Genomic DNA, 15,085 nt, shown 5'->3' on the forward strand with positions numbered 1-15,085 from the left:
ACCAAGTCCCAAATGATTCAGCCTTGTTATAGACAAGTGTTTGATGAAAAGTTTTTAAAATCAGCCAAATCTGCTACAACTGTAGCACTTAACAAGAATAATTGATTATTTTTTTATATGTGTTTATTGTCACATATGTTTGAGTAATAATAAAATATTTTGTTTTTAAATATGTTTTAAATTACTAAAATCAGCTATCATTTCTGTTTAAATAGTTTGTTGAATAAGAATAATAATCAGAAATCTTGTCAGTTGATATGTATTATAATCAATAATAATTGTTACATTAAATCTTATACAGTTACAATTATACAAACATTTAGTGTAAAGAAGTGAAATTTAATATCGCGACCGCGTGACATGTTCCTATTTTTTTCCCTGGCAGGTATGCATTTATGTATAAAAATTCTTGTATATTTTATTTAAAAATATTAGAACTAGAATTTACATTTGGCATCTCTTTCACTTGTAAATATTTTTTTGATGGAATAATAAATGTGATTGGAGATAAAAGTAAACTTATATATAATAATTCATTTAAATAATGCTGCTTATAATTTATTTAGAATTTAATGTTTTAAAAATATCAATGATTTAAATTTATAAAGATGTTAATTGTTTGAAATGGGTCATTACTGATTTTACTGTTAAGAAATTTTCAGGATTTTTAAATTTGGCCCACAATCACCCCTGTTACATGGAATCCGTGCCAATCATAGAAAAATTTGTAGTCTTATTCTATATTTTTAAAAATTTTTCCGTGTTTTTTTCCGACATTATTGTAAATCATCTTCAATAATTGAGTAGTACTTTATTTACGTCACACTAGAGCTACACAATGGGCTACAGGTGACAGACTGGGAAGCATCCCTGAGGATGATCCGAAGACATGTCATCGTAATTTTGATCTTCTACTGAGGGGATAGCTCCCGCAACCTGAGAACTCATGCGAGAAATTGAGCACTTTGCAGTTAAATAGTTTAACGAGGACCAATACTCTGCACAGATTAAAATGGTCACCCACTCACTTATTTCTGCCAATGATGTGTAACTTTGGTCTATCGTGAGCAGTGTCTTACAACGTTATTGTGGGACTCCAATAATTGCATTAAAGTCTCTTTGAAGACTGAAGAGCACACCATACCACGAAAGAAATTTTTTTTCGTAAATTCTATTTACCCTTCATTACTAATTTAAAAGATAGAAAAGTAAGTCCAGGCAAACCTAGAGTAACTCATGAAGTTTCAATTACTGAAAAAAATACTTCAAAATATTAAAATGCAAACAAATTATTAGAAGAGAACTTCTCCGTTGCATAATACTAAGTCGTCTCATAATTTATTTTCATTTGTATATTTTAAAATTTTCTTTTCGGTCTTTGCATATTTTCACGGCTTACTCTAGATTTCTCAGCACTCACTTTTTCTACACTTTAAATTTTAAATTAGGAATGAAGTAGAAAGAGAATCTGCGACAAAAATGTTTCTTCCTCGGTATGGCGCCCTCTGAACTGAACCGGGTTCACAAAGTAGGCATGAATATTGCTGGGGCATTTCTTTATGAGATATTTCTATGTATTAAATATTTGGGAATATGTTATTTATTAACGTAATCTTATTTCGATTTTGTTGCTTTTTAGGTTGCTGCTGCTCAAGAGCGTATCCAGGCCGAGGCTGCTGTAGTGGAAGATGGTTTGCGATTGGCTGGCAGATATACTAGACCTTATACTGAAAACATTCCTTCATTCAAAAATAACACTGAGAGAGGTAAAAAGTGGCTGATTTAAACTGACATCTCTTCAAACTACCATATTTTATGGGGTGTGTCTATTGTAATTCTATACAACTAATTCAGAGTGTCTAGCGATACGGAAAGCTGGAAATATATTAACTCTAGAAATTTCTCAAAAATCTTAGTAAAATAGGAAAATTCTAAAACAAGCAATCAATGAATGCTTCAATCTGTGAACAACGATTCACTAAGAATGCCACACAAAAAAAAAATTTGTCCCTGTGATTCTAAAGTTTCCTTTCGTTTTTTTCAGCAGCTAATTGTTTTTTATTTTGGTCGTTTCTCTATGATTTTTCAAATTCTGATATATTTAATAAGTAATTATGACGTGCGAATTTCGAATTTAAATTATCACTTTTTTGAAATGTTTATTTATAGCAATTCCATCGTCATTTCGTATCATTTAATGATAGTTTTTTTTAAAAATTATCATTTTTTGTCCCTTTCAGTTGGTTTTTAATTCCAATATTTTTTTATATGATTTTATAAAGACATGCGAATTTCAAATAATTTTTTTGAGTATTCACTTTTTGATGCATTCCTTCTTAATTTCACATTGTTGTATAATTGATATTCAGGAGTTATTTATAATTTTTTCTCATAGTTTTTCAAGTTATATTTTAAATACTGAAGTATTCCAACATTGTAACATACAAATGTAATATACTAACTAAAAATAGTTGTTATGTAATGCAGGTTTTCTTCTCATAACCTATAACACCCTGTCATCAGCTTTTGTTCAGTTCACCTAGTAAGGCTTTAGTTCAGTGACAGATATAGTTCCTCAAAATGAAGGAAGCATGAAATGTTCAGTTTGTCTGATAATTTTCTTCTCTTTTTTTATTAAATGGTTCCCTTTTTAACTAAATAGGTAGAGAAAATCACAAATATTTATTACTATCTGTATAATATTTTTTGTAAAAATGTTAAAAGATGAATAGAGCCTTACTAGGATTTGTGAAGATGTAGAAAACCTCCAAATTTATAATGTTTGTATTTTTCAGTAAATTGTCTTCATTTACCAAATAAACTTGTCTTTATTGTTCCTCCACTTTTTTCAATTAAATCCTTTTAACAACTTATCACTGACATTTTGTTTTTGATGATTAGCAACATTTTACACCTGCAGTGTATCATTTGTAATATTTTTTTCAAAAATTATTTTATAATTCAATGTTACAAAAAAGATCTCTGCCTCCAACTTTTAAAGAATGGTGTCTTTTCTATTTCTTTTTAAGTAAACATTTAAAGGTTTACAGAGATTAGGGAGAGGTATATAAACAAACTATAAGAAACTTTTTTTAACTATTGTCTTTATCTGACTCTAATATTTCTGTTAATTAAGTTATTGTTAGGATTTTATCATCTTCATGAATTGGAACCAACTAAAGTCTCCTGTTTAAATAGTATTTTCTTTTTTAACAGCAGATAGTTCAGAAATTTTCATTCATATATTCTGTTGGAAATATGGTCAGGTTCTAAGTTTTTTTTTTTTTTGAATTATTACAATCTGTGTCTTTAGAGTTACAAAATCAGAATCGTCAGATAGTTCTATCTTGAGAAATCAGATTGTAAATAGACAACTTCTTAAAAATTTAATAACTCAGAAACTATTTGATCAATTACGCTTTAATTTTGTCCACATTCTTTATAATGATGTAAAACTTTGTATTCAAAAAATTTCGATTATTATTAGATGAAATAAGCTAAAAAAAAAAAAATTATTATTAAAAATTATTTTTTTGTGTGGAGTTATCTTTTGATAAACAAAAGTTATTATGTGCAAAAGTTTTTTCATTCACTTGAAAATTCCTTAACATGTGGCAAAATATACACAAAAAAGAAGTGAAGTTAACATTATGAGGTCCAAACGTTTGACCGTTCTCCATATTAAATTAATAGGACCCTATCTTGAATTTGCAGCTACTTCCCCCCTCCTATTTTGAGGGTCAAGAATCCCAATCTGTCAAAAAAAGGATATGTTTAATTATTTAAAGTATGTTTTTATGTCTTGGAATATCATTTGCACTAAATGACTAATATTTAAGTTGAGACACTCCAACCAATAAGATTGAGCCACTAATAATCCGATCTTTAGATCAAAAATTATCCAGGATGTTAACTTTTTTATTTTGTACATTAGAGGTGCTCAACCAGCGGGCCACGTGCGGCCTGTCGACTGTTGATGTGCAGCCCGAGGGAGCTTCTGAACGCAATAAATTGTTTTTTAGAAAAATATTGCATTTTATTTTGTACTATAGTGGATTGGTTTCAACTTTTGGATTTTGTTTAAACATTATACATTTTCTTTAATAAAAATATTTGATTAAAATTTATATTACTCTAGAAAATAGGTATATATTTTTTGCACTTTCACGCTGTAAATTCTACAGTTTTTCTCTCTCTCTTTGTGCAGATTTATAAAGAGGGGTGAGATATAATTTATTATTATACTATTATATTAATTATATATATATATATATATTATTTTTAAATAAATTCAAATAATTAAAAATACTTAATTTTCTGCTAATTTGTTATTAAGCTAACTGATAAACAGAAACTTAGTGCTTAGAACACTAATGTTATATAAAAATTATCATATTTGCAGCTAACATGACTAAATATGCATGTGGCCCTTCATTAATCTACCTGCTGTGCAAGTGGCCCTTCATTGTTAAAGGTTGTGCATCCCTATTGTACACAGTACGTTATAATATTGCTTTCTTTTAAGACAGTTTTCTTTAACTTATTTTGAAAAAAATTATAATTTAGTTTTTTAGGCACCCATGCAAATTGTATATAAATAATGCTTTACAATGATCCATTTAAATATCTTTTCTTTTTGAACAGATACGTATAAGGCTCCATCATTTCCTGACATTGTTGATTTAACTCAAGAGTCTCCAGTCAAGTCGCAATCAATTTATCGTTCTGATGATGATGAAGAGAGTGACAACATTTCTTCCTCTGTTACGCCTAAAGGTAAAAAGACTTACCGCTATAAGAATTTTATGAGATTGGTTTAATTTGATCAAGCTTGTGTAAAAGATTTCTCCCTATAAGTTCTGATTATTGAATAACAAGATTTATTAGTGAATAACATTGATTTTTGAATAACAAGAGCAGAAATTGATTTGTGATGCAAGGATAGGGGATACAGAGATGCCAACTTGCACTGGACAGCAGATAAATATTTTCAAGTGGTTGTCTTTTAATCTGTAATTCTTAGTTTAATAATAATTCAATTTATAGGAATTTTACTCACCACTGCTTTTAAATTATTCAAAGGCTTATGTAGGGCACGACTTTGTTACAATTAAAATGTGTTAAACGTTTAAAACCGTTTGAAAATAACCGAAAATCTGCGAATTTTATTTTGTAATATTCTACCGTTTTTCAAAACATTTTTTTTTTAATCCTTAGAAGTTGGCATAATAGTGTGGGAAATTCTGGAACAGATCTCTGAGGATTAGGGTGTGTACTAGTTATTTCTGGGGTTTGTGGTTGTCCTGATAAAAAATATTTTGTCCTGGTTTTTATTTTTTGTATTGAAATTCCTGATTTTTGTGTGGATTCAGAACATTGAAATTTTTAAGAATACAAATGCAGATATTTGAAAAAATATATTTGAAGAATCAAAAGGTTTGGATTTCTGAACCAACCCTATTTTAATTAATAAGCTTAGTGGAAATTACAAAATTCAATAGTACCATTTTAGGGACCATCTATTGATTATCTATACGGTTCAGACATGTCACCTTACCACAGGATTCATTATTTCAACTTTTTGGGGAATTCAGTCATTTTACAAAAAGGAGACTCTATTAACAGTTTTATATAATAAAATTCAATGGACTTTTATTATATAATAAAATTAAATTGAATTTTATTATATAATAAAATTCAATTTAAAAAACTGAAATTTTTTTTAAATTTTGCTAATTTAAATTATTTTACCATCTGTTATATACCCACATTTTTTTCGACAGAAGTTTTATCGTCACACGGTTGAATTATCATCAACTTCACAATACTTTGCTTGCATTAATTTGCTCCATTATAACCCTGTTAAACTAGAACGCCACACGAAATTCTCCCGTGGTTGCTAAATGACTGAAAAAACCTTTGACCTCTTCAGAGACTATGGGACTGTGCAGTTTAGAAAAGACTAAGATTGTTGTGGGGGAAGGGGTCAGGATATTTGCTTCGGTTTATAAAAGTAAATTTTTTCCATCTAGTCGATGGGCTGAATCCATTTATTGTTCATGTTTGTTCCAATGTTTGTGGGGTAACTTTTTTCTCTTGACAAAATTATTCAATTGTTTTAGTATTTTTAAATTCATAAAATTATCCGAAATAAGTGATTTAGTCCTACATAGAATTGCCTGATTCACCTGATATTTTATATCCATCATTTAATCAATATAGGTTTGATATTGGTCAATGTAGGACTTATATAGACAATTCTAGAACCCATAATAAAAAATCTAGGCATCCCAATATTGGTCCCTCGGTACATGTTCTTTTAGGACCCATATGAAATCAATTTTGAGACCAACTAGGGCCAAGGTAAAATTGTTACTAGGGTCTTTTCAATTTGTGATTTCCAGGTGTGATTATATTTCATAGTTAACTGATACTATTACAGGGTGTGTAGCGTTTTTAAAAGGTGCTTATTTTTAATTTTCATTTTTTAAAAGGTGCTTATTTTCAATTTTCATTTTTTAAAAGTGCTTAATTTTCCCTTTTTCGAAAATGGCTTTTTTTTTTTCTCCTTTACCGTGTCGATTTTGGCCACGCATTCACATTGTTTTACTCAACGTTTTCACAATGCATTTCGGTGTACCGTCAGTCCGTAACGTATCATTTTACAATCCAATCATTTTACATGTTGATGAAATACTTGCATACACGTATACTGAGCTGGGTTTGGTGAGATTCTTGCACTCTCATGTGCAACTCTGCTGCTGCATTTTGCAAGATATTCTCAGTTTCAGCCTCCAAAAAATCTCTCAATCTAATATAATCACGAAAAGAGTTTTTTTATCTGAAACTAGTTATTTTATCGTGATCATGTAATGTCTTGGAAAACTATTTTGCATTTTGTTAATGTATATAGTGCTTAAAAATATTTTTTGAGTGCTTAAAAGGTGCTTATTTTTTGTTGAAAGATTTGGCTACGCACCCTGTAATATTATTTGAATATTATCTATGCATTGTTGTTATATATTATTAATTATGTTATCTGTTGCTTCATATTATTAAATATGAAAAAAAATATTTCAGAAGGAATAAAGTTCTGTCAGGTTCAGTCTTCTAAAAAGAAAGATAATCTGAAGTATAAGCCATTAAATTTGGAAAAAAATAAAATTACGCATTACTATAGTCCTGCTAGCTTGCCTGAAACACCGAACACGAGCAGTCCCAAGGGAACTCCCACGAAAGATTATTCCGTAGAAAATGTTGAAACTCCATCGGAATCGATCAAAGAATTAATTGCGAAGGAGAAGAAGCATTCTCATTTTGAAAGAACCGATTTTAATTCCAGCAATGTTTCAGAAGGTAGTGATTCGATAATCTACGAAGGCACTCGGACTTTCTCTAATTCACCCGGAAGCATGCAGCATTCTATGAAGAGGAATTCGTTGAATGATAATCTTTTAATTGACATGGATACAGTTGGAGAAGTTTCAAATAATGCCGGAGAAGTTAATATGTTTGACGGTAGTCCTGCCGACCATTTGAATGTTGTTAAAGAAAGTTTGAATAATACTGGTAAATCCAATATGTTGTATGAAAATCTTTCAGAGGAATTGGAGACAGTTGGAGAAAATAAGATTAGAAAAGATGATGCGTTGAAAGATAGTCCTTCAGATTGTTTGGATGCAGTCGTGGAAAATTGGAATGATTCTAAAAAATCCAATGTCTCGAAGGATAATCTTTCATACGACTTGGAGGAGGATACACTTAAAAAAAGTTTGAATGAGACTGGAAAAGTTGATAGGTTGAAAGATAGTATTTCAGATGATTTGGATTCAGTTGAAGAAAATTTGAATCATTCTGAAAAATCCAATGTTTATCTTTCAGACAACTTGGATACACTTGAAAAAAGTTTGAGTGTGACTAGAAAAGTCGAAGGGTCGAAAGACAGTCCTTCGGATGATTTGGATACAGTTGAAGAAAATTTGAATCATTCTGAAAAATCTGATGTTTCGAATGATAATCTTTCAGACGACTTGGATACCCTTGGCAAAAGTTTGCTCCACACTGAAAAAACTGATACGACAAGGGACAGTCTTTCAGATGACTTGGATGTAACTGAAGAGTTGGAACATAACTTTTCAAATGAACTGAGCATAACAAAAGAAAATTTGAATGAATCTAGAACTTCTGATTTAGATGTTCAATGTGGATCATATGAATCTAAAAATGATCATTCTTTGTCAAATATTATGAATCACGATGAAGATTTAGAAACTTCAACATCAAGTCTACCAACTAAAGAAAATTCACCACATACTGCTGAACGGGATGTTTCATACAATGTATTGTCTAACAGTCTTAAGAAGGAACATTTTTCTTTATCAGTTAAGGAGGAAAAATTCTCACCCGAAACGAGTGAAGCTATTAACGAGCAATATCATCCACTGAATGAAAATAATAGTCCAAAATCAACTGATCTTCGTAAGATTTCACTGAATTCAAACAACAGGGACTTACAGGGTGGTCGATTTTCCTACTCAGGATTGCCATCAAGAGTGAAAAATTTGGAATCAACTACGAAACAAACAATGTCCACAAGTTTGTTGCATCATCTCAGTAAAAACTCATTGTCATTCGTTGACAATCAGGGTGATCCAAACTTAAATTCTGAAAGAAGGCACTCAGAAGGAGCTCATGGTGACTCATCAGAAATTTCTGATTCACCAACTGTAAACAAATTTGAATCAAGAAAGTTAGACTCTTCAAGGCACCACCCACAAGATATGTCTGCAATTTACAGAACTAGTTCACCTGTAGGGAAAAAAATTTCTCAAGATTTGACATTGTTTTTGAATGAAAGCCTTAACGACCTTAGTTTCATAAAATCGGTAAGCAAGGATTTTTATGTTTGTGTATTTCATTAATTGGTATCATTCTTTTCCTGGGGGCGAAAAAAATAGCCAAATTATTATTGATGTCACTGATGCTTAAACTATCGGTATAGGGTACCTAAAATACTGATACAGAGACCTAACATGTGTAGCAATGTACAACATGTGTACTGTAGCAATTAGTTTTTTATGGCCCTTCGAAATGGAATAATGCCCCGTACTTTGTATATCAAAATTGTTTTTTTTTTCATGGCGTTGCTTTTCTACGATCTTTATTATACAGTTGAACCTTAAAAGGACGCCATACCATGGGAGAAACTTTTCATGAGAAATTTTCTTTCACCTACATAACTAATTTAAAGTTCTGAAAAAGTGAGTTCAGACAAACCTAGAGTAAGTCATGAAGTTTCAAAGACTAAAAAGAAATTCGTAAAATATTCCACTAAAAAAAAATAATAAATTATGAGACGATAACTTAGGATTACTAACTGGAGTAGTTCCCTTCCAATAATTTGTTTGAATTTTTTGAAGTCCAGCTTCATGGCTTACTCTAGGTTTGCTTGAACTCACTTTTTCTTTTTTTTTAAATTAGTAATGGAGATCAAGGATAATTTGTGATGAAAATTTTCTCCCATGGTATGCAGTTCTCTTAATCAAGCACTTCACATAGGATTGATTATTCTTTGCAAATGATAAGACACCAGAAGAGAACAAATGTGTGTCAATATCAAATAATGTCTTGAAGATTTATAAACATACAATAATTGGAAAAATTCTGTATTCACTTCTAAAAAATTTGATGCAAAAGAAAGAAGAATTAAAAAATTTATTTAATTAAAAATTTTGGTTTGAATAAATTTTTTTCCTACTCGGTGCAAACAATTATTTTTCCGGCAGATTGCTATTCTTTTGGTCTGACCAACTATTTTTTTTCACATCAAAATGCCATGTTTGGCAAATTTTCTGAAAACAGAAAAACCTGTGGTTGAAATCATCCTGGCAAATACTTATTTTTACTAAAACTACTGCTAAAGGCACAAACTAATTTCTGATACAACAAAAAGCATATATTTTTATTTTCTTTCAATTTTGTTGATAAAAAGGTACGAATTTTTCAATTATATATATATTAAAATTGATTTTTGCTAAGAGAAAATAACAAAAACACATTTTGATACAAAACTATGCATTTCTAACTATTTAAAACAAGACGGTGCGTTATTTTGTCAATTTCATTATTTAAAATGAATACTTTTTTTATTGAAAAAATTTACTAGTTACTTGTCTTGATGTTGTAATAAAATGGTATCAAAAATATTAAATCATTATTAATAAATATATCTTAATTAACTCTAAATTATAATACCTAATATTGATTTAAAAAAAATACATGAATTCAACATTCTGTTGTATTTTTTTTTTTCATCATCATCACTACAGTTTGTGTTTAAACATTGTGTAACAAAAAAAAGCTTCAAAGCACGTCCACGTATGTTGAATGAACGTACATAAAATTAAGTAATTTAATTAATTTCTTTTATATAAACCACACTGTCTAATTGTAAGAAAAGTAAGATTACACTACATCAAAAGTATTAGAAAACTAAGTCTGAAAAGAATTTTTTTTAGCAGAAAATCATGACAGGTTAAAAAAAAATCAGCATAAAAGTGACAAATTTTTTTATACTTCTTTTATTTAGTATGTTGGAAGTGGCAAGCATAATTTTAATTCTTTCTTAAACGGCATTTTTTGCAAAGAGTTAAGCTATCCCTGCTTTAATGTTTAATTTTATGTGTATTATCATTTGAAAAAATGAACCCTAAATTTATTTCTTGAATAATTTTCTTTCATTTTTTCATTGTTCTCTTAAATTAGTTTACATCAGTGGTACTCTTAAAATATGAATCATTGCTTAAAATCATTCTAAATATTATTTTAAGCATGGACATTCAAATGAAAAGAAAAATAAGTTTTCCCCCCCATTATTTCCTGGATGGCTTTTTCTATAATGAACAAACTTGCCCTGACTTTAGATTTTGTGTTTTTGCTTCACTATGTTATGTATACCATCATAATTTGAATGTCCTGTAACATTATAATTTCTTTTTCTAGAATACAACATTGAAGAAAAGAAAATCTTGTGCAAGGTAGCTCCTTTTACCTAAAATTTTATTCATATATTGGTAACATTTTTGGTATATTCTTAGTATTTTAAAGTATCACTTGTGTAAAATGAAACTCTATAAAACAGAAAGATACTGGTCATAAAAAAGTTTCTCATAGTTTTTGTCACATTTTTTTTTTTTAAATATGGCTCTTGGATTAGCAAATATCCAGATACTTGTTTGGTTTTCATCAGTATAAAATGTATAAGAATTATAAAGGAATCGCTCACCTATGAAGCATTCAATCATAAAATATTCATTATTCCAAATTATGACTTAAAACTGAAAATGATGTTGCTTTTTTTAATGAGCAAATTTTTTTTATTTTAGCGTGTAAATCTATAGCACAGTTTCTTACAAAGTAGTTATGAANTTTTTTTTTTTTTTTTTTTTTTTTTTTTTTTTTTTTTTTTTTTTTTTTTTTGCGTTATGGAGATTTTCCTTTATTGCATTGTGAAAAAATACCGTCCAGAAACTTTTAGAGCGCAGTATGTTTAAATTTTTCTCATAAAGTTATATAGTTGAAAATGTTGAGTATAATTAATATGTAATGTTGTAATATATTATTTGATATTGATGTTTCTATTTTTAGATTTTTAATCCTCAAATCATTGAGGTTAGGTACAAAAAAAATTATTACATTTAAAATTCGAAAAATTACTTGCAGTTTTATTCTATTCATAGAGTTTTTTTTTTGTAAGCATAATGTGCCACTGTTACCTTAATTTAGAAACATATATTTGTTACTATTAAAAAGGTATGAGTGTTAGGGAGAATTTTTACAAAATTCAACCACAGGGATGGCAGAACACCTGAATAGAATAGGTATTGTATTGAGTGTATGCCATATTTGTGGAGTGGGCATCAAGAATGTCAAACATATTTTTGTTCTCCAAGGTTAAAATCTAGGGTCTCAATAATTTGGGGTGACAGGCCTGAAATTAACAGTGGTTTTGTTGGTCAAGGTCTAAAATTGTTTTGTATTTTTGCCACTAAATTGCATATTTCACCACAATTGTGAACATTGCTCGTTCTCTGCTTTGTATGGACAAGTAATATTGTTTGAGTTACTGTCTTTTGGACCAGGATGTTTGTTTTTTCTTAATTTCTACTCCTGGGAAAAATTGTCAAATGATATTGCAATGCCAGAACTTGTATTAACTGATTGATCAGACTCTACTCCCCTTTCATTCTTTTCTGTTAATATTCAGAAAGAAAATTTTAATCACTAGTTCAATGGACTAGTAACTCAAAAGACATTACTTGTCCGCACAAATTTTCGTTTATTTGTCCCCACTAGTTTTCTTTTTTTTTTTAAGTTAATAAATTGAATTTAATTTTAAAAAAAAAATGCAATACAGAAAATGTAATATGATACAAATTATAAGGGACAAAACAAAGTTATGATGACAAAAACACATTAAAACTCTAAACTAAAGGTAAAAAAATCCAAAAGGACCTTTCCTGCACATTGATTTTTGGTTAGAGATACCATTCTAAATTTATGACCCTAGCCCTGTGGCAGAATTTTTTTAAGCTATCTGCGACAAAACTCTCTAGCACTGATACCTTTCTCCAAGATACTATCAATAATAACAAACATATATGTTACTAATTTAAAAACACAAAAGTGCTGTCTTTACAACAAAAAATATATTTTTTTTCAATTGAACATGTAATAATTTTTTATACTAATTGTATGGGTGATATTCTCGGAGTTTGTTAGGGGGGGGACGCGCACATTATTTCCTTCGCATTTTGTCAATAATCATCACTAAAAAAATAATTAAAAATCATAAAATTCATAGAAGTAATTGCTGCAAAAAGATCAACGACAAAATCACTTGAATCGCGCTCCTCAAATGTGTGTTTCGTTTCGAGATTGGGCTGTTGTAATAAATAATATTGTGTAAAAAATATATTGGATTTTTAAACTTTGGAAATTTCAATAGCAGTAACTGCCAAAAATTAGATAGAATTATTGCCTTAAAAAGTAAATACTGAAATGCAGGATTCGAATTTTCCATATTGTTTGAAATATTTCGCAATATTTTAAATCCACTAGAAAATCAATAACTGCTGAAAATACGATCAAAACATTACATCGATTTACGGTATTCTCCGCGTAAATTGAACACATCAAAAAGTTATCTAAATGCATTATTCAAATATTGCGTGTAAATTTCTGTAGAAAATAAAAGTAGAATTTTTTGCCTTTCAAAATAAAAGTCTTTCTGCGACAATGTCGCTGCGATTCTGCCGCGGAGGATCCCAGGGAAATTTTAACGGCTCTGGACCACTCTTAATTTTGCAGCCTGATTATGTCATTTATGTTTATCTTTATTGTTATTATGTTTATCTTGCTTCTTGATTTAATATTCTAAAATGAGGTTGTATGTAGCAACAACCAGTGTTGAGCCTAAATAAAATTTTAAAAATAATCAATTCTATAGGTAATTTTTACTCTGTTTTCAGAAACATGCATCTGCCATCAGAAAGTGATTCCAGTCAACCAGGCAGCTCTTGTGCCACCCCCGAACGCATTGTGTCCGAAAGCGAGGAAGAAGTTTCGGATGATCCCGAGAATTCAGTGGCCTCCATTCCCCTCTCAATTCCTAGCACACCAGTGGCCAGCAACGGAGGTCGTTCTCCGAGGATAACTCCTCTAAGATTGTATGGGAATTATATCTCGCCCAAGAATAGTCCATTTGCAAAGGCACTGGCGACATCACCTCTCATTCAAGTGGATGCGACTCCTGCAGAATCGCTCCATTACGATGACAGTCCTGTACAAAGAAAAAATGTCACCAAGAAAAATATGGTGTTAGATTCAGAGGATGAGGAATCATCGCCTGTTTTATCATTCAATCGGAATCAATTAAATGATTCATCCAGCAATGAAAGCTCAGAAGAATCTGAATGTTTTGTGACTCCGAAATCCAAGCCGAATTCTATTATTTACTCGTCAAGGAAAAAGTTATTTAAAACTTACTTCAACGACAGTTTTTCTGATTAGTTATTATTTTAAGTTTTCTTTTTCTGCTTAGAATTTCTGTGAAATTTTTTATATCTGTAGTAAATTAAGTGGGAAAAGAATTTTAATGTAAAAAATTAGATACTTTTTAATGTTTTTTATGCCACATTCTTTGTATTTTTTTATGAATAAATGCATATTTGTATACTATTCTTTATTTGTTTGCCTAAAATAAATAATATATTACATAATTTTCAAATTATAAAACTTAAAGTCAATCTAAAAATTTAATGAACCATGCAGTTTTACTGTTGACTAGTTGTAAATCGAAATCTACTGCCAACTAATGTTTGGAAAACAATAATGAGCCGTCCTATATTGCAGCAGGTCATAATTGGGGGTACGCAAACGCCATTCAAACGATTGGGAAAATTTTAGCAATTAATAAGTAGAAATATTGTGAAGAAAAATGTAAGTTTATTTTAGAACAGTTTTGTCCCTGAAAATATTTAAAGAAAGCAGGGTTCGAAGTTGTCTTTAAATTTTCCCCAAAAAATAAAATACTCTTAAATTTTAAAAACTTCAATAAAATGTCTTGAAATTTTTAAGATTTCTTTATTTTTTGTTGGAGACAATAGAAAAGGTAAATATTAACATATTTATGCTAGAGAATTGAGGAAATTTCAAATTAAGGGGAAAAAAATGAATTTCGTTTTGTAAGTAAAAAATTAGTTTCGCTTGATGGATAAAATAACCACGTCTTCACTTCATCAAAGCATGGTATTAGGTCTACTTCCATTGTTGGCGACAATTATCCCTGAAAGATTGCCCAGTGCCACAAAAGATTTCTTCCCGTTTTTTTTTTTTTTTTTTTTNAAATGGGTCTTGGTTTGGAAATGATGGCGTTCACGCACTTTTCAACTGTGTTCAAAAGTCATTGCGCATGCGTTGCTATGGCGAGCTTTCTGTTCGCTCTGCTCACCGACCTCATGTATTTATTTCTCATTCATCATGTTTTTTTTATTCATGCCAAAATGGGTCTTATTTTGGGTTTGAT

The 15,085-nt window shown here is 29.8% G+C and overlaps 1 protein-coding gene across 3 annotated transcripts in view; it reads left to right on the top strand.

Annotated features, from left to right (window-relative positions):
- LOC107445759 (DNA excision repair protein ERCC-6-like) overlaps positions 1-14,238 on the top strand; it is a 72,439-nt gene extending 58,201 nt beyond the window's left edge. For all 3 annotated transcript variants that reach the window (XM_043050116.2, XM_043050115.2, XM_043050117.2), the window contains exons 21-25: positions 1,640-1,766; positions 4,645-4,776; positions 7,081-8,885; positions 11,002-11,036; positions 13,530-14,238. In XM_043050116.2, the coding sequence (XP_042906050.1) occupies positions 1,640-1,766; positions 4,645-4,776; positions 7,081-8,885; positions 11,002-11,036; positions 13,530-14,070 (2,640 nt within the window). In that variant the 3' untranslated portion in view covers positions 14,071-14,238. The remainder of the gene's footprint in view (positions 1-1,639; positions 1,767-4,644; positions 4,777-7,080; positions 8,886-11,001; positions 11,037-13,529) is intronic.
- Positions 14,239-15,085: the final 847 nt, after the last annotated feature.

Source organism: Parasteatoda tepidariorum, chromosome 2, assembly GCF_043381705.1.
Source record: "Parasteatoda tepidariorum isolate YZ-2023 chromosome 2, CAS_Ptep_4.0, whole genome shotgun sequence".
NCBI classification, from domain to species: Eukaryota; Metazoa; Arthropoda; class Arachnida; order Araneae; family Theridiidae; genus Parasteatoda; species Parasteatoda tepidariorum.